We start from the raw sequence: 19,924 nt of genomic DNA, 5'->3' as shown, positions 1-19,924 counted from the left end.
CAAATATATATGGGTCCCATTCATTTTATCTTCAATCTCGCTTATTCTCCATTCCATTTCCTCAATTCTGCTCCTCCTTCTGTTGAGTTGTCTAATTCTGTAATTTTATTCTTAATCTTCTGAATTGCTGGTTACTGTCTCTCTATGGATTTTTGCAGTTTATTAAATTTTTCATTATGTTCTTGAATAACCTTTTTAATTTCTTCAACTGCTTTATATGTGTGTTCCTTGGCTTGTTCTGTAATTTTCCTGATCTCCTTCTTGATCTCCTTCCTGATGTCTTGAAGAGTTCTGTATATTCGTCTTTTGTATTCTGCATCTGGTAATTCCAGGAAGGCACTTTCACAGAAGATTTGTTTGTTCTTTATTTTGAGACCTTGTTGAAGTGATCATGGTCTGCTTCTTTATGGGATTTATTACTGACTTTTGTCTCTGAGCCATCTGTAAGTTATTGTATTAGTTTATTTTATGTTTGTTTACTAGCTTCTTGCTTTGTATTGTTTCGATATGCCCAGATAGGTTGCTAGAGTGAGCTAGCTTGATTATTTTCACCTTGAAGCTCTAAAGTCCTGTCACCAGATGGCTAGAGCTGTTTTCAGATATATGAGCCTAGGAGTCCACTCACTTTTCTTGTTCGGATTCAGCTCACGTGTCCAGGTAGTGGTCATCACTTGTGTGGTAGAGCCTCTGTTCTATAGTCTTAGAGGAGCAGAGGTGATTGGTGTAGGTACCAATATCTGGTTGCAGTAGGGGGGGGTCAAGCTCTGAACAAGGCAGGGGGCTGACAACTGTTCTCTGAGTGTCTGTGAGGAAAGTGTGTCCCTGTTCCCTGGAGCACGCAGGTGGGTGGGTTCTGCAGATGGACCATAGGCACCCAGTGCTTTTTGTTTTAAGGACTGAGAGGTACCACTTATCCTTGGACCCCTTTCACGGGTGTCTGGGTGACATGGGTAAAGCCACCAGTTCTTAGGCCCCTGATGTGGGTAGGTGAGGACCCTGTTTAATAGGCAAGGTTGTATCAAACATCAAACACCCATCTCTCCACTGCGCAGCTGAAACAGTTGCAGTCTGCCAACAAGGGCCTATTCTCCTAAAATAGGCCCACACAGGTCCATGCACGGGGTAAAGGTATTCAAAGTGCATGGACTGTTTATGCCTGGACAGGAGCCACTTCTCTCCTGATCTCTCCAAATTAGTGGAGCTGGCTGATTATCTCTTCCCCTAATTGTGTGTTTATTCCTTCTCCAAGGCCAGGAGAATGGCTCAGAGCACTCAATAGGACCTATCCCAAGCCCAGGGAAACTGATGCCACTGAAGCCCGTTTGGGTGCTGGGGGTGTGGTAAAATATACTTAAGTACTTAGCTTTTGCTGAGAGTGCCGTTCTTCTCTGATTCCAGAGGTGTGAGTGGGCTGTGTGGCTAGTTGTCTTTCCCTGAGGAAACTGCAGCCAGAATGCTACTGCCAGCCCGCCACAGTAGCTCTTGGGAATGGTGCCTGAGGGTTCCCGACGATTCAGGTCCTGCAACTACTCTCCATTTCTGAACTATCTCTCTCACCCCCTGCCACCTAGTCCATTTTCTAACTTTGCCTTTGATGTTCAGGGCTCCTAGCTTGTCATAAATATAACTGTTTCACTTGTTTTTTTTTTGGGTCTCTGTTGTAAGAGGGATCACCGGAAGCGTCTGATTACTCCGCCATCTTAGCCCTGCCTCCTGAACTTACTTTTAAAATGTTAAAACTTTGAAAAATTATTGCCCCTACCCAGTTGACATTAGAGGAGCCCTGGTGACGCGGTGGTTCAGTGCTTGCTTGCTAACCAAAAAGGTCCTTGGTTTGAACCCACCAGCCCCTCTATGGGAGAAAGATATTGCAGTCTGCTTCCATAAGCATAACTGTCTTGGAAACCCTATGGGGCAGTTTTTTTCTGTCCTATAGTGCTGCTAATGTGTTGGAATCACCTGATGGTAATGGGTATTGACATTAGTTAACTGGTTAAATTTTAAAATGTTTTTACATGTAATGATAGTAGTAATTTGTTTGTTACATTGGTTGGCCATTCTTGGGGGCCCTGGTAGCACAGTAGTTAACAGAGCGGCTGCTAATCAAAAGGTTGGCAGTTTGAATCCACCAGCCACTCCTTGGAAACCCTATGGAGCAGTTGTACTTTGCCCTACAGGGCTGCTATAAGTTGGAATTGACTCGATGGGGATGGGTTTGTTGTTTTTGGGTTATTCTTGTAAGTATAAAATCTTTAGGAACAATTGTGTTTTCAAATATATGCAAATATTTTCATAAAATCAACTTTTATCTTTAAAACCAGTTAGATCCAAGCAGTTAGAACTTTTGAGTGCAATTTTCCATGGTGTTTCTACACATCATGTTTTGTCATGCCTTTGTTCTGGACTCTCTTGTCAAGGAGGTTTGTATAGCAAACAACCTTGGAAGATAGGGGTGCCTCCAGGGCAGAGAGTAGATTTGTTTGTTTCCTTATGAGGTTAACAAAAACAATGTCTCTTTCTGAGGCAATGGTTGGGTAGGTTTACTATCAGTCCTCTTTCAAAGATTGGAGGGTTCCTAAACTAGGAGTTGCTCAGCTGTGACACAAATCTGCCCTGTGTTCAGCATTCACCTGCTCGGCTCCACATCATGCCCATGGGACTTGGGGCCAAGGGCAATAAATGCTAGTGAAGGGAAGCTCATGTTGCCTGCTGTGCTGTGGCTAATAGTCCTTTGTCTCTAACCCAGGAGTCTTTCATCATTCTGCTGGGATCTACAAAATTGTGGCAGGCTAACTTTGTAGGCTTGTAAGCAGGGTAAAATCTGAGACTGTACACAGTTCTTGAGAAAACATGACAAATTAGATCTAGTAGGTATGTACCAATTAAGAAGCCACATAGAACCCAGAGCGTGGGAGAGAAGCAGAGTGGCCCAAAAGAGTGGTAATTAAAGGAGTGAAATGTAGAGAAAAGCCAGGAACAAAACACATCAAGTTTATTTTCTAACAACTCCTAATCTATTTAACTTTTGGCCACTTAAACCTTAAAAACTCAAAGCAGAGGTTACACATTAATTTTAACCTTCTTGGTAAAAATGGGAAAATAAATTTAAAAATAAACAAGAACACTTTGAATACACAAGTTCTTCAGAATGAAACAAATACCTAACTAGCTTTGTAATCTTTACCCAGCTTTTCACAACTGTTATTAGTTCTAAAAGACTCCACATTGAGAAAAATAAATCCACCTGATGGGGAAACTGCTGTCCTCATCCTAAGCAACCACCCCTTGTTCTTGCTTGTTTTCCAACCCTAACCTAGGTTAAAACTGCTCTCTGTCTGTGTTCCCACCCACCCGCCCTTATATGAAAGGTGAGCACATGCTCAGAAGGAAAGGTGAGACGACAGCACTTCGTAGAAAGTAGTCAAAAGATACTGATAAATATTTTAAAATTCTTAGACCATTGATATTTTCATTCCTTAAAACAATCTTTTCCCACCTCTTAACAAGAGTAAATTATTATAAATTGTGTTTAAATGTAACAATAGTAATAATCTGTTTATTACACTCGTTAGTCATTCTTGAATGTATAAGTTCTTAAGGAAAAATTGCATTTTCAAATGCACTCAAGTATTTTCATAAAATCAACTTTCATCTTTAAAACCAGTTAGATCGAAGCAATTGAAACTTTGGGTACCTTTTTCCATGGAGTTTCTACACATCCTGTGACAGCCTTTGTACTGGACTCTCTTGTCAAGGAGGTTTGCATAGCAAACAACCTTGGAAGATAGGGGTGCCTCCAGGGCAGAGAGTAAATTTGATTGTTTTCTGGCATGTTAATAAAAACAATGTCTCTCTCTGAGGCAAATGCTGGCAGGTTTCCTATCAGTCTCCTTTCAAAGATTGGAAGGCTCCTAAATTCGGAGTTGCTCAGCTGTGGCACAAAAGCATCCTGTGTTCAGCATCCACCTGGTCAGCTCCACCTCATCCCTATGGGACTTGGGGTCAAGGGGAATAAATGCTAGTGAAGGGAAGCTCACGTTGCCTGCTATGCTGTGACTAATAAAGTCCTTTGTCTCTAACCCAAGAGTCTTGGGTCATTCCGCCAACATCTAGGCAACTGGCAGGCTAACTTGTAGGCTTGCAAGCAGGATAAAATCTCAGACCCTACACAGTTCTTGAGAAAACATGACAAATTCCAATTAGTAGGGATGTACTAATTAAGAAGCCACATAGAACCCAGAGTGTAGGAGAGAAGCAGAGTGTCCCAAAAGAATGGAGATGGAAGGGGTGAAAAGTAGAGAAAAAATAGGAGCAAAACACATCACAGTTTATTTTCTTACAACTCCTAATGTATTTCATTTTTGGCCACTTAAGCCTTAAACTTAAAAAAGAAGATATGCATTAATTTTAATCTTCTTGGTAAAAATAGGAAAAAAAAAACCCTTGAAGACACAAGTTCTTCAGAATGAAATGAATACTTAACTAGCTTTGTAATCTTTACCTAGCTTTTCACAACTGTTGTTAGTTCTAAAAGACTCCACACTGAAAAAAAGAAAAATCCACGTGATGCGGAAACTACTGTCCTCATCTTAAGTGACCAGCTCTTTGTTCTCGCTTGTTTTCCAACTCTAACCAGTTGCCGTCCAGTCGATTTGGACTCATAGCGACCCTATACTAGGTTAAAATTGGTCTCTGTATCTCGCACCCACAAACCCTGACATGAAAGGTGAACGTACATGCTCAGAAGGAAAAGTGAGACAATGGCGCTTCGTAGAAAGGAGTCAAAACTCAACCAGTTCAACTGCTATTTCCTCATCTTTATTATTAAGGTGTTATTAAGGTGATGACCTTAGTTTTTATTTTAAAGTTACATCGCATATTTCTGAGTCCATTCCCGAGCTATTCTGTCATACTTCTTCCTGTCCTTCTTGTAGATCTTCGCAATTTCGGGAACCAAAGGATCGTCTGGGTTGGGGTCGCACAGCATAGAGCAGATGGATAACAGCACTTTTGAGATGGTGAGTGCTGGCGACCACTCAGACTGCACAATATCGAAACAGATACTACCATTTCTGTTAATGTTAGGATGGTAAATTCTGGTAGTGAAGGCGATCTTGGGCGGTCTGAACCGGTAGTCGGCAGGAAATTGGACCGAGGGGAAGAAGACTCCTCCTTGGTAGGGGCTGTCGTTTGGCCCCATGATGGTCGCTTGCCAGTGGAACATGTCGTCCCCCACCGGACCTGCCGAGCACTGGGGTGGGGGATCTGGGTTCAGGTCGAGGAGCTCCTTGTGGATGCGCTTTAGAGCCATGGTCAGCAAGGCGTGGTGGCCAGTCTCTGGCGCAGGGTATGACACCAGGTAGAGGGCGGCCCCGGTGGTAGCAAGGCAGCAGGACAGGTGACCGGAGGAGCTGGCGGATCGGAGATCTGCGGTCTGGAATGGGCGTTGAGGGGGGCGCCGGCGGAGGCGGACGGTGACGGAGAGGAGGGAAGGAGAGGGTGGAAGAAAAAGGGCGCTCCACCTGACCTGAGGGACTGGGAACCCGTGGCTCGAGGCCGCTGCTCTGTCTGGAGACCCCGCTGTTTGGAAGCCAAGTCTCCTGGTGGTTGCGCTGTCTGGGCATGCTGGGAGACACCGCTGGCCCTGCTTCGGGCCTCCGGCCTCTGCCCCTGCCGCCTGCCGCCCACATTGGGGCCCCTCCAAGAACAGACCGGAATCCTCTCTATGAGGTCACAGCAGCCCAGTTGACCACGTGGGCTGGGGCGGGGCTGGGGGCGGGGCAGGGCGGGGTCATGACTCGGGGCGGGGCCTCCTCACCCAGTCTTCGTGCTCTGTGCTGGCAAGTAGTGTCACACTCATTACCGAAAGTTACTCCATTTAATGAGAACAGTTAAGGGAATCCCAGTCATCCAGATTCACCGCCACCTAACATTTTACCCCATGGGCGGATTTATCCTATTCTTTCCCCCTTTTTCTCTCTCTCTCCCCTCTCCCTCCTTCTCCCTCCCAGTGTTGAAAAGAAATCACATCAGATGGTTGCTCACAGTTTCATTTATGATACAGAATAATTTCCAGGTGCATAACTATCACCTAATGCACCTATTCAATCAACTCAGGAAGGCAGGGTAACAATCATCTGACCTTATTTTAAAGAAGGGGAATGAAAACGGCTGAATGGATATTCTAATAATAAGATAAAATATCTAATTCTCTATGAGGAACTTATACAAATCTCTTGTTTTATATGGTGCCAAAGAAGAACATGGCTTGTGTGGTTCTGAGCAAATGAATTAGTCTCTTTACTGTGGTAAATATAAAACTTAAAAATACTCATTTAAATAACAATAATTGTCATAAATTCAGAAAAGAAAACCAAGACACTTCCTTATGTAGGAAGCATATATAACATTGCAAGATTTTGAGGTAAGCTTCTGAAGTTTTCTTTTTCCAAGGTAATGAGGCTTGAAAATTATTTTTCAACTCCAGGTGCCATTAACACCAACCTATGTGATATTACACACCCTGTAATATTGTGTGATTGTGTGAGTTCTATACAGGAAAAACTGTGGTCATGGTCCCTACATCCTGTCAGTGGCCAATGCTATGTCCTAAATAACTGTTACACCCATCTGCACTTCATCTCCAATGTGGGAAAATTTTAAAGCTGTTTTAGCTTTTTTTTTCCTGGCATGATGTAATGCTTCTCTTAGAGTTTAGCTGTAAGTGTATATTGCTTTCTTCGGGTACTATCTCTATTAAACTTCCATTTGGATAATGAACTGTCAAAATCTTATGAATAAAAATGATACAAGCATCCTCTCCATGTGGTATCCCATTGAAACAATATTTAATTCCTCAAAGGTACAGTCTTCTTTCATTATCCAAGGCAAATGCTGTCAAGTCAAAGCTGGTTCCCAACTATGTGAAGGAGTTCACAGTTAATACTAATCTAAGGTCTTTCATAATTTTAGTGTTCAGCTTTAAAATGTGTGGAATGGAATAGATTAATATCTCTCAACTGTTCTTTATCTTCCATCACTCTGTTTAGCCAGTGTTCCATTTAGTTATCTAAGGCACAGCTCTGCAACTGATTTTTTACTTTTCTGTGGCTGATTTCCTTCTCTCTCTCCTTGTCAAGAGTTGACACAACTATGGAATTTTCTTTGTTCTCCATCACCAATGTCATAAAAAAAATCAATATCAGTTTAATGATGTTGCCTTGTCTAAAGCAGTGGTTCTCAAACTTTAGCATGCATCAGAATTGCCTAGGAGGTTGCCAGGCCCTCCCCCAGAGCATATGATTCAGTTGGTGTGGGGTGGGACCTGGGAATTTGTCTTTCTAACAAGGTTTCTGTGATGCTGCTGGCCCGGGGATCGCACTTTGAGAATCAGTGGCCTAGGCTAAAGGAAAGCAATTGACAGTATAGGTCAAAATTCTTGTTTTCAGAGGGGTTTAAGGACTCCCAAATATTTATCCGCATGGTAGATTAATGGTTTTATGTTAAAGATGTGTCACACAGTCAATGATTCAGTGACGTGTTCAGTCAATGCCATTAACTTTTGTTCAGCCTATGCCAGATATAATGGGTGTGAGGGTTAAAATTGTGTGTCAACTTGGCTGGGCCATGATTCTCAGTGTTTTGGCAGTTGTGTAATGTTGTGATCACTTTGCTGTTGAAATCTGATACACGGTCACTTCCATGATAGGATCTGCTATGATACTGGGGGAGGAGGTGCAAAGCCTGTGGCGGCTCACTGCCCCCCTCAGCCTTCATCCTTCTGCCCTCTGCTGCCTCACTTCTTCCTGCTCAGCTTGCTAGGGCTTTTGCTTGTTCTAGATCCTGCAGCTGGTTCCTGTTCATCTGACCTCCAGTTCTTGGGATTTAAGCTGGCAGCTTACCTGCGGTCTTGCCTGTTGATCTTGAGATTCATCAGTCTTCACAGCCTGCAATAGCCCTGCTTCCCAGCCTGCTGATCTTGGGTTCGGCAGCTCCTGTGGCTACATGAACCAACAGAAGTTGCAACAGCCCTGTTTTCCAGCCTGCTGATCATGAGTTTGCCAGCCTCTGTGGCTACAGGACTCAGGAGAATCCTCTTCCCTGCCCCATAGACTTGGGACGTTACAACCTCTAAAAATCTCGTAAGCCATTTCCTTGATATAAATCTCTCTCTCTCTCTATATGCATGCTTTACTGGTTTTGCTTCTCTAGAGAACTCCGCCTAAAACAATGGGACATAGAAAAGACGGTAACTTGCTCCTTTTTAAAGACTTCATGCTCATTAGAAAGATAGTGCTAATTGATCAGCCAACAATGCAAAATAATATATGACAAAGTATTAATGTTATCATCCAGAAAAATAAGTGTTATAAGACTTCAGAGAAGGGTGAGGAAATTATTTAGGATTGAGTTCTTCATGAAGAATTGAATTTAAAATAGGTGTTAAGGGTTAAATAGGGTAGGCCTGATGAGGGAGGCAGTACATTCTGGACTGATCCAACAGCAAGACAAAATGTGGTGCAATAAAAATTACAGAAGTATAACATGATGTAAGGGTTACTTAAAGAAGTTCAGTTTGAGAAGCAAGCAGTCATAATTTAAAGATAAAACTCAGATTGTTTAAATGTTTGAAATTTTCCAGAAATATATTTTTTTCAGGACAGCTTCAGGGACTACTTTCCATCCATTTAGAAAAACAAATTGAGGTATAATTGTCGTGCAACTGACTGCACATGTTTTAAGTGCACAATTTGATAAATTTTGACATTATGTACACAGCCATGAAATTATCACAACGGTGAAGATAATGAACATATCCATCTTCTCCAAAAGTTTTCTTGTCCCCTTTGTAATCTTTCCTGTGCACCAACCCTCCCTCAACAATCACCAAGCCACTTTCTGTCACAGTAGATAAGCTTGCATTTCCTAGAATTTTATATAAATAGAATCATACAATACGTGATCTTTTGTATATGGCTTCTTTCATTTAACATAATTATTTTGAAATTCATCCATATTATCTCCTGCATTAGTAGCTCAATCTTTCTTACTGCTGAGTAATATTTCAATTTATGGATACACCAGGAAATATAAAGAAAATGGCACCTGTTGATAGACATTTGGGTTGTTTCCTGGTTTGGGCTATTATGAATAAAGCTGCTATGGACATTGTGTACAAGTCTTTGTGTAATCATATGCTTTTGTTTCTTTTGGGCAAATACCTAAAAGTGGAATGTCTCAATTACATGTTATATGCCAAGCTGCTTTCCAAAGTGGTTGTACCATTTACATTTCCATCAGCAGTGTGTGAGTTATAATTGCTCTGTACTCAACAGCACTTGGTATTGTCAGTATTTTTTATTTTAGCCATTTTTTAAATAGGTGTGTAGAGGTAGTACATTGTGATGTTAATTGGAATTCCCCTAATGACTAAATGATCTGAAAACTTTCTTCTTTTCTAACATGCACACTTATCAATTTCCTCCTACCCAGTGAAACCCAGTGACGTCGAGTTGATTTTGACTCATAATGACCCGATAAGACAGAGTAGTACTGCCCCATAGAATTTCCAAGGAGCTCCTGGCAGATTCGAACTGCTGACCCTTTGGTTAGCAACCGTAGCACTTAACCACTACGCCAAAAGTACTGCTTTAGTGGCAGCCCATAAATTTTGATATGTTATGTTTTAATTTCATTCATTTCAAAATTCTTTACAATTTTCATTTTGCTTTCTTCTTTGGCCTATGGGTTATTTATAAGTAAGTTATTAGGTTTTGAATATTTGGAAATTTTCCATGCATCTTTCTGTTATTCATTTCTAATTTAGTTCCATTGTGAACAGAGAATATAGTTCATATGACTTGAATCCTTTTAAATTCATTAAGCATTTTTTATGGCAGAGCATATGGTCTGTCTTGGGAAAAGCTCCATATGCATGTGGAAAGAATGTATATATTGTGCTGTTTTGGAGTTTTGTTAATAAGTGCATAAATGTTTAGAATTGTTATGTTCTCTTGATGAAATAACCCCATTGTCATTATAAAATGGCATTCAAATTTTTTTTATTTCTGCTAAAATGGTATATCTTTTTCCATTATTTTACTTTTAACCTAATTGTGTCTTAATATTTAAAAAGAGCTTCTTGCAGAAAGTTGGCTCTTGCTTTTCTAATTGATCTGACAATCACTGCCTTTTAAATGAGGAGTTTTGCCCATTTAAATTTAATATAATTATTGATATGGCTATGTTTAAATTTAAGATATTGCTATTTGGCTCTTTGTTTTATATTTTTTCCATGCTCTTTGCACCCCCCACTTTTTTTTCCTGCTTTCCTTTAGATTAAATATATTTTGTGATCCCACTTTAAGTCTTTTGTTGGCCTATTGGCTATAACTCATTTATTTTATTTTAATGGTTACTTTAGAGTTTATAGTATGAAGTTTTAACTTTCAAGTATTATTATACCTTTTCACATATAGTATAACTATTGTATAATAATATGCTTCCATTTCTCACTTCCTGGTCTTTATATTATTTTTCTCATTCCTACATTTTACTTATATATTTGTTATAAAACCTATACAAAATTGTTATTATTTTTTGTTTAAATATTCAATTACACTTTAAAGAGACTTAAATAATTAGAAAATAATCTTATATATTTTTCCATGTAGCCACCATTTCTGGTGCTCTTCATTCATTTGTGTAGATCCAGATTTTCATCTGGTTTCATTTTCCTTTTGCCTAAAACATGTTCTTTAACTGTTCTTGTAGTGCAGGTCAGCTAACAATGAATTCTTTCAGCTTATGTATGTCTGAAGACATCCTTATTTCATTTTTGAAAGATTTTTTTTCCTTGGCATAGAATTCTAGGTTCACAGTTGTTTCTTTTCATAACTTTAAAGATGTTGCTAAATTGTCTTTTTGTGGCTTTTTTTTTTAAACAAGAAACCTGCTGTCATACTCATCTTTGTTCATTTGTATGTAACATGCCTTTTTTCTCTCTGTATGCTTTTAAGATTTTCTCTTTATCACTGGTTTTGAGCAATTCAATCATGATGTGCTATGGTGTAATTTTCTTCTGCTTATGATTTGTTGAACTTCTTTCATCTAAGAAATTATAGTTTTCATAAAATTTGGAAAGCTTTCACCCATTATTTCTTCAAATATTTTTTACTGCTACTCACCCCCTTCTTCCTTTTATGTATGCCGGTAACAAACATATTACAATGTTTGGAGTTGTGCAGTTCACTGATGCCCTTTTCTTTTTTTCAGTTTTTTCATTTTAGATATTTTCTATTGCTATGTCTTCAAATACACTAATTCTTTTTTTTCTGTAATGTCTAATCTAGCATCAATCCCATCAAGTACATTTTAAATATAAAGCATTGCAGTTTTCATATCTAGAAGTTTTGTGTGGTTCTTTTTCATATCTTCCATATCTCTACTTCACTTTTGAATGTATGGAATACAAGTATAATAACTCTTTTTAATGTCCTTGTCTACAAATTCTAACATATGTATCAGTTCTGGGCCACTTGGTTGATTGTGTTTTCTCTTCATTAAGAGTCATATTTTCCTGCTTTTTTGCATGCATTGTAATTTTTGATTGGTGCCAGATATTGTGGATTTTACCACACTGGGTGATAGACACTTTTGTATTTTATATTCTTGAGCTTTGTCCTGGGACACAGTTAAGCTACTTTGAAATTGTTTGATCCCTTTGGGTATAGTTCATAATATTTTTTACGTGAAATCAGAATATCATTTAGTCTAGGACCAATTTTTTTTTTTTTTTTTTACTGAAGCAAGACACTTCCATCAAAGCTCCATAAATTACGAAAATTTCCAGTCTCGTTGGTGGGCTCAGGCACTGTTCTAAGCTTTGTGTGATCTTTGGTGTCTATTTCCTGTAATCCTTTCAGGTCATACTTTCTCCAGCCTTGATTCATTTCATCAGAAGCATGAGGTGATCAGTATTCCGCTAAATTCTGGAGGGGGAACCTCTACAGATGTCCAGAGCTCTCTTTTTGTGCAGCTCATTCCTCTCTATTATTATGGTTTGTGAAGTCTAGTCCCTTTTTTCTCCTGAGATTCTTAACTCTGTATCCTCAACTCAAAGAGTCTGCCAGGATCTGTTTTTGTTCCCCTTCACTATTCTGTAGTCTGAAACTCTCTCAAGGTGGGAAGTTGGGGGCAATTATATGGTTTAGCACCTTTGTTTCCAGTTTCACAGTAATAATAGTTGTTTATTGCCTGATGTTCAATTCCTGAAAATCTTTGTTTCATATATTTTATCTAGTGTTTTAGTTGTTTCAGGCATGAAGGTAAGTCTCGTATCTATTACTCCATCTTGATTAGAAATGGAAATTACTCCCATCCATTTTTTATATAACAATCAAGAAAAAAATCTTTAAATTATAAAATAATATTGCCTTAATTATTTAATTAAAAAAATTTTTAAATTTTATATATATATATATACATAATACTTGTGGAGACAGAGAAGGCAAAATGAGATCGAAACAAGTCGAAAGTTTCTATATAATTATAGAAACTGGAATTTGAAACTTAGAAGAAAGGTAAGTTGTCAAGATTTGTAGAGAGGGCAGTTGAATGAAGTCTTTTAGAAAACTAAATGAAGACATAAGAATAATTTTTTTTGAGGAAATGTGTGTGATGTTTATCTTTATATGGGATTTTCCTTACCTATATTTAACATGGAAACCCTGGTGGTGTAGTGGTTAAGAGCTACGGCTGCTAGCCATAAAGGTCAGCAGTTCAAATCCACCAGGTGGTCTTGGAAACCATATGGGGCAGTTCTACTCTGTCCTGTAGGGTCACAATGAGTCGGAATTGACTCTATGGCAGTTTTTTTTTTTTTAATATTTAACATTAAGGATATTAGTTTTTATCAACTGTCTTGGTCATTTAGTGCTGCTATAACAGAAATACCACAAGTGGATGGCTTTAACAAAGAGAAATTTATTTCTTCACAGTACAGTAGGCTAAAAGTCCAAATTCAGGGTGTCAGCTCCAGGGGAAGGCTTTCTCTCTCTGTCGGCCTTCTCATCAATCTTCCCCCAGACTAGGAGTTTCTCTGCACAGGGACCCAAAGTCCAAAAGATGTGCTCTGCTCTTGGCACTGCTTTCTTGGTGATATGAGGTCCCCCTGTCTCTCTGCTTGCTTCTCTCTTTTATATCTCAAGAGATTGTGTCAAGACACAATCGAATCCTGTAGGTTGAGTCCTGCCTTACTAACACAACTGCTGCCCAACCTCCCTCATTAACATCATAGAAGCATGATTTACAAAATATACGAAAATCACCCAATACCGGGAATCATGGCCTAGCCCAATTGATACACACATTTTTGAGGGGACATAATTGAAACCATGACTTCAACCAATTTGACCTCATAGACATATGTAGAACACTCCACCCAACAGCAGCAAAGTAGACACGCTTTTCCAAATTACAAAGAACATTCTCCAGAATAGACCACATCTTAGGCCACAAAGCAACCCTCAACAAAATCCAAAACATTGAGATAACACAAAGCATCCTCTCTGATCACAATGCCATAAAAGTAGAAGTTAATAACAGGTAGAGCAAGGAAAAAAAAAATCAAATACACGAAAACTGAATAACACTCTGCTTAAAAATCACTTCGTAATAGAAGAAATCAAAGACAGAATCAAAAAGTTCCTAGAATCAAATGGAAATGAAAATACATCTTATGAAAACCTTTGGGACACAGCAAAAGCAGTGCTCAGAACTCAATTTATAGGAATATATGCACACATCAAGAAAGAAGAAAGGGACAAAATCAAAACATTAGCTACACAACTTGAACAAATATAAGAACAGCAAAAGAAGCCTGCAGCCACCAGAAGAAAGGAAATAATAAAGATCAGAGCGGAAATAAACGAAATAGAGCATACGAAAACAATAGAATGAATCAACAAAATCAAAAGTTGATTCTTTGAATGTATCAACAAAATCGACAAACCATTGGCCAAACCTATAAAAGAAATTCAGGAGAGGATGCAAATAACCCAAATGAGAAATGAAATGTGGGAAATTACAATGGACCCAACTGAAATAAAAAGGATCATAACAGAGCACTATGAAAAACTATACTCCAACAAATATGAAAACCTAGAGGAAATGGACAAATTTCTAGAAACTCACTACCTGCCTAAACTAACACACACTAAAGTTGAAAAACTGAACAGACCCATAACAAGAGAAGAGATTGAAAAGGTGATTAAAAAAAAAAAACTCCACTGGGCTTCACTGGAGAATTCTACCAAGAAGAGCTTACACCAGCACTACTCAAACTATTTCAGAACATAGTAATGGAAGGGATACTTCCAAGTTCATTCTATGAAGTCAGCATAACCCTGATGCCAAAACCAGGCAAAGACACCACAAAAAAGAAAATTATAGACCAATATCTCTTATGTATGTAGATGGAAAAATTCTCAAAATTCTAGCCAATAGAATTCAACATCATATCAAAAAAATAATATACCATGACCAAGTGGGATTCATATCAGGTATGCAAGGATGTTTCAACATTAGAAAATCAATCAATGAGGTTCACCACATAAATGAAAGAAAAGAATCACATGATCATCTCAATTGATGCAGAAAAGACATTTGACAAAGTCCAACACTCATTCCTGATAAAAACTCTCAATAAAATAGGTATAGAAGGGAAATTGCTCAACATAATGAAGGACATCTACACAAAACCAACAACCAACATCATTTTTAATGGAGAGAGGCTGAAATCATTCCCCTTGAGAACAGGAACAAGACAAGGATGCCCTTTATCATCACTCCTATTTAACACTGTGCTGGAAGTCCTACCTAGAGCAATAAGGAAAGAAAAAGAAAAAAAAGAGCATCCAAATCGGTAAGGAAGAAGTAAAACTGTCCCTATTTGTGAATGATATGATACTATACGTATAGACCCCAAAAGACTCCACGCGAAAACTACTGGAATTAATAGAAAGATTCAGCAGAGTAGCAGAATACAAGACAAACATACAAAAATCAGTTGGATTCCTATATACCAATAAAGAGAATACGAAAAGGAGATCAGGAAAACAATACCATTTATACTAGCCCCTAAAAAATAAAATACTTAGGAATGAATCTAACCAGGGATGTAAAAGACCTATACAAAGAAAACTACAAAACACTACTGCAAAACACCAAAAGAGACCTACATAAACGGAAAAACATGCCATGCTCATGGATAGGTAGACTCAACATTGTGAAAATGGCAATTCTACCCAAAGTGATTTACAGATACAATGCAATTCTGATCCAAATATCAACAACAGTCTTTAAAGAGGTGGAAAAACTAATCATTAACTTCATATGGAGAGGAAAGAGGCCCTGGATAAGGGAAGGACCATTGAAGAAGAGTAAAATAGGAGGACTCGAACTACCTCACCTAAGAACCTATTATGCAGCTATGGTAGTCAAAACAGCCTGGTACTGGCACAATGACAGATACATTGACCAATGGAACAGAACTGAGAACCCAGATGTAAATTCCTTTAGCTACAGTCACCTGGTCTTCAACAAAGGCCCAAAGTCCATCTCATGGGGAAAAGGAAGTCTTTTTAACAAATGGTGCTGGAAAAACTGGATGTCCATATGCAGAAAACATGAAACAGGACGCATACCTCATACCACACACAGAAACTAATTTGAAATGGATCAAAATACTTAAATATAAAATAAAAAAACTATAAAGGTCATAGAAGAAAAATTAGGGTCAATGCTAGAGGCTCTAATACATGGCATTAACAGCATATAAACCATAACTAACAATACAGAAACACCAGAAGATAAGCTAGATAACTGAAAAAAAAAAAAAAACTGGGATCTTCCAAAAATTAAACATTTATGCTTATCAAAGGACTTCAACAAAAGAGTAAAAAGAGAACCTATAGACTGGGGAAAAAATTGGCTATGACAAATCTGACAAAGGCCTAATCTCTAAAATCTACCAGAAAATCCAACACCTCTACAACAAAAAGACATATAATCCAATTAAAAAATGGGCAAAGGAAATGAACAGACAGTTCACCAAGGAAGACGCTCAAGTGGCCAACAGACACATGAGGAAATGCTTGGGATCACTAGCCATTAGAGAAATGCAAATCAAAACCACAATGAGATAAGTTCTCACCCCGGCATTACTGACTGGCTTGAATAAAAAAAAAAAAAAACAGAAAATAAGAAATGTTGGAAAGACTGTGAGGAGATTGGAACTCTTATGCACTGCTGGTGGGAATGCAAAATGGTACAACCATTTTGGAAAATGATACGGTGCTTCCTTAAAAAGCTAGGAATAGAAATACCATATGATCCAACAATCCCACTCCTAGGAATATATCCTAGAGAAATAAGAGGCATCACAGGAATAGACATATGCACTCCCATGTTCATTGCAGCATTATTCACAATAGTAAAAGGATGGAAACAACATAGGTTCCCCTCAACAGATGAATGGATGAACAAACTATAGTACATACTCACAATGGAATACTATGCAACAATAAAGAACAATGATGAATCTGCAAAGCATCTCACAACATGGATGAATCTGGAGGGCATTATGCTGAGTGAAAGAAAGCAATCTCAAAAGGATAAATATTGTATGAGACCACTACTATAAAAACTTATGAAAAGGTTTACACTCAAAAAAAAGAAACAGTCTTTGATGGTTACCAGGGCGGGGAAGAGTAGGGGGGATGATAGACAATAGATAAGTGGTGACTTTGGTGAAGGGTAATACAGTGCAGAATACTGGGGAAACCAGCACAACTTGTCCAAGGCAAAGAAAAAAAGAAAAGAATATTACTTTTTACACTTGATGGTATGACTAGGATAATCTGAATATGTTAGGCAGGGTATATCCTGGAATAGTTATTATAGATTTCCTTAATACACTGAATAATTCAGTATAAAACAGCTCCTAAATAAAAGCAAACAATCACGTCTATGTCCATAAATATCAATAATTCTTTCATTTTGATTGAATTGATTGATCAGATAAGTCAACAACTAGTGTAGCTAAGTGATTGTTCATTTAATTGACCAATTGCTTGACTATATTTTTTTATTTTGATGTTTAAATAAATTTGGCTGAAGATTGGTATAAATAAACAGGAATATTTAAGATTCTAAATCAGATACTTAGTGCATTACAGGTTTCACTGAATTCTGAAACATGAATTCTAGTGACTGTGCCTTCATATTTTTCTTTATATTAATACTTGTAGTGTTTCTCCTGTGATTTCCTATCTTGAAATACTCTTTGTATTTAACTTTGGCACTTTATTTTACATTCTATTTAATAGGGGAAGCAAATACATCAATATGTTTATTTCTTGCTTCATCATATCTGTTTTTGACATTTATCGTCCTGTATAAATAACAATTTTTTTTATAAATAACAAAAATCAAAGACTGATTCATCTTCCATTTACTTTTTTATAACCATATAAGAATAATCGTCTGAGATGTTTTAGCTTATGTCGCTGATCAAACAATCTTTACACACAGGTTAAGGTAGCTTGTACCTGTAGCTTCCAACCATTTTATTTTCTGTTTTACTAAGAAGAAAATGATTGACTGTCCAAACAGACACAAAATGGTATGCAGATTTTCTGTAATAGCTTATATATCCAAATTCATCAACTCTTAGGAGCCATTGTGTCTGCTACAGTTGTTGGATCTTGATAAGTAATGTCATTTGCAGGATCAAGCACCAGCTCTTGATTTGATAAGTCAACGTGATTGTTAGTATCTTCTCATGCAGTGTCGACTTAGTTTTGTGAGATAAGTAACAGATGAACTTGCCCTAGACTACCTAACCATTGCCAAATTAACATGACAATCTATGCTGTCTATGTGTGTGAATTTTTTTCTATGTAGTTAATGGAATTAAAACAACAACAATGTTATAACCATGTCAACTACATGCAGAACATTGTTTCTTTAATTTCAAGTTTAAAAAAAAAACAAAACACCAAACCCACTTCCATGCAGTGGATTCCGACTCATAGCACCCTGTAGGACAGAGTAGAACTGCCCCAAAGGGTTTCCATGGAGCAGCTGGTGGGTTCCAGCTGATGGCCTTTTGGTTAGCAGCCAAATGCCTAACCACAGTGCCACTAGGGCTCCAAATCATCCCTGTATACATATGTTGGTAATATTAACAATTTTGCATTACATAATTTTTAAAGTAAAAAACAATATTTTACTGAAAATATTATGCATCACTTTATAAAAGAAAAGCTTATATAAATGGGGCAGAGAATTAGGGCTCTACAAGTATTCTAACTGCCCACCCAAAAAAAAACCCATTGCTATAGATTTGATTCCTACTCAAGTATTCTAACAGGGACAGCCAAATCTGAGGCATAATACCAAATTCAATGTCTCAGATTTCACACCTATTAAAATGAAGAGAAGCACAGCATTTTCTTTAAATAAAAATCATATTGAATATATTTTAATGTTTAAGTGAGGTAAAATTTACTTCACAAGACTTTTCCTATTGTATATTATTACTCACAGATTGTATCATAGAAATCAAATTTATTTAGCTGACATTTTAGTCATAGTCTTTAAAGCTCAGTACAGTTTTGTATTCTCAATTATTCCTAAGTTTTTCAAATTTTGTAGTCTCCTTCACTTTTAAAAGAATAGAAAACATGTAAAATAAATCAACGCATTTGTCACGGATTGAATTGTGTCCCCTCAAAAATATGCGTCAATTTGGTTATGTCATGATTCCCAGGATTGTGTGGTTGTCCTCCATTTTGTGATTGTAATTTTATGTTAAGAGGATTAGGGTGGGATTGTAACACCACCCTTACTCAGGTCACCTCCCTGACCCAGTGTAAAGGGAGTTTCCCTGGGGTGTGGCCTGCACCACCTTTTGTCTCTCAAGAGGAAAGGGAAGCAAGCAGAGAGTTGGGGACCTCATACCACCAAGAAAGCAGCACCAGGAGTAGAGCGCGTCCTTTGGACACGGTGTCCCTGTGCCTGAGAAGCTCCTCCACTGGGGAAGATTGAGAACAAGAACCTTCCTCCAGAGCAGACAGAGAGAGAAAGCCTTCCCCTGGAGCCGATGCCCTGAATTTGGACTTGTAACCTACTATACTGTGAGAAAATAAATTTCTCTTTGTTAAAGCCATCCACTTGTGATATTTCTGTTATGGCAGCACTAGATAACTAAGATACCATTCTCCATTATTTAATTTTTCACTTGGATATTTAAAATCAATTATGATATTTATATGTACATGGGAAGACTTAGGAAAACCTGGTGGTGTAGTGGTTAGGTGCTACAGCTGCTAACCAAAAGGTCAGCGGTTCAAATCCACCAGGTGCTCCTTGGAAACTCTATGGGGCAGTTCTACTCTGTCCTATAGGGTCGCTATGAGTCAGAATGGACTCAATGGCAGTGGGTTTTTGTTTTTGGGGAAGACTTAATTGGAATATTTATATAGTACTCTTCTTTCACTTGTCCAATGAATCATTGACCAGAAATGCTACTTTTACTGGGGAAAAATGATAGAATATAACTACCTGTTATTTCATCATTATTTTTGTATTGTTTTAAAAATATAGATAACATTTTTAGCAAAGCCAAGGTGGCGGAATAGACGGACGCTTCCGGCGAGCCCTCTTACAACAAAGACCCAAAAACACAAGTGAAACGAGTATATATATCAATCTAGGAAACCTGAGCATCAAAGGCAAGCTTAGAAAACAAACTGAGGGGCAGAGGGAGGAAGAGACTGTTTGAAGTGGAGAGGAGTTATCGGACCTGAATTGCAGGGAGCCCTCAGGCACCATTCCCGGAGTGGTGGAGGCAGGCAGGTAC

General features: G+C 38.2%; 1 protein-coding gene across 1 annotated transcript; it reads right to left on the bottom strand.

The window, feature by feature from the left end:
- Positions 1-4,250: 4,250 nt before the first annotated feature.
- LOC100675296 (ubiquitin-conjugating enzyme E2 D2-like) lies at positions 4,251-5,597 on the bottom strand. The gene has a single exon (XM_023551405.2). The coding sequence runs from the start codon at positions 5,309-5,311 to the stop codon at positions 4,868-4,870; it is 444 nt and encodes a 147-aa protein (XP_023407173.1). The 5' UTR covers positions 5,312-5,597; the 3' UTR covers positions 4,251-4,867.
- Between the last annotated feature and the right edge of the window lie 14,327 nt (positions 5,598-19,924).

This window comes from Loxodonta africana, chromosome X (assembly GCF_030014295.1).
Source record: "Loxodonta africana isolate mLoxAfr1 chromosome X, mLoxAfr1.hap2, whole genome shotgun sequence".
In the NCBI taxonomy this organism is placed as follows: Eukaryota; Metazoa; Chordata; class Mammalia; order Proboscidea; family Elephantidae; genus Loxodonta; species Loxodonta africana.
The sequence above is the reverse complement of the archived record's forward strand: the minus strand, read 5'-3'. Positions and strand labels throughout refer to the sequence as shown.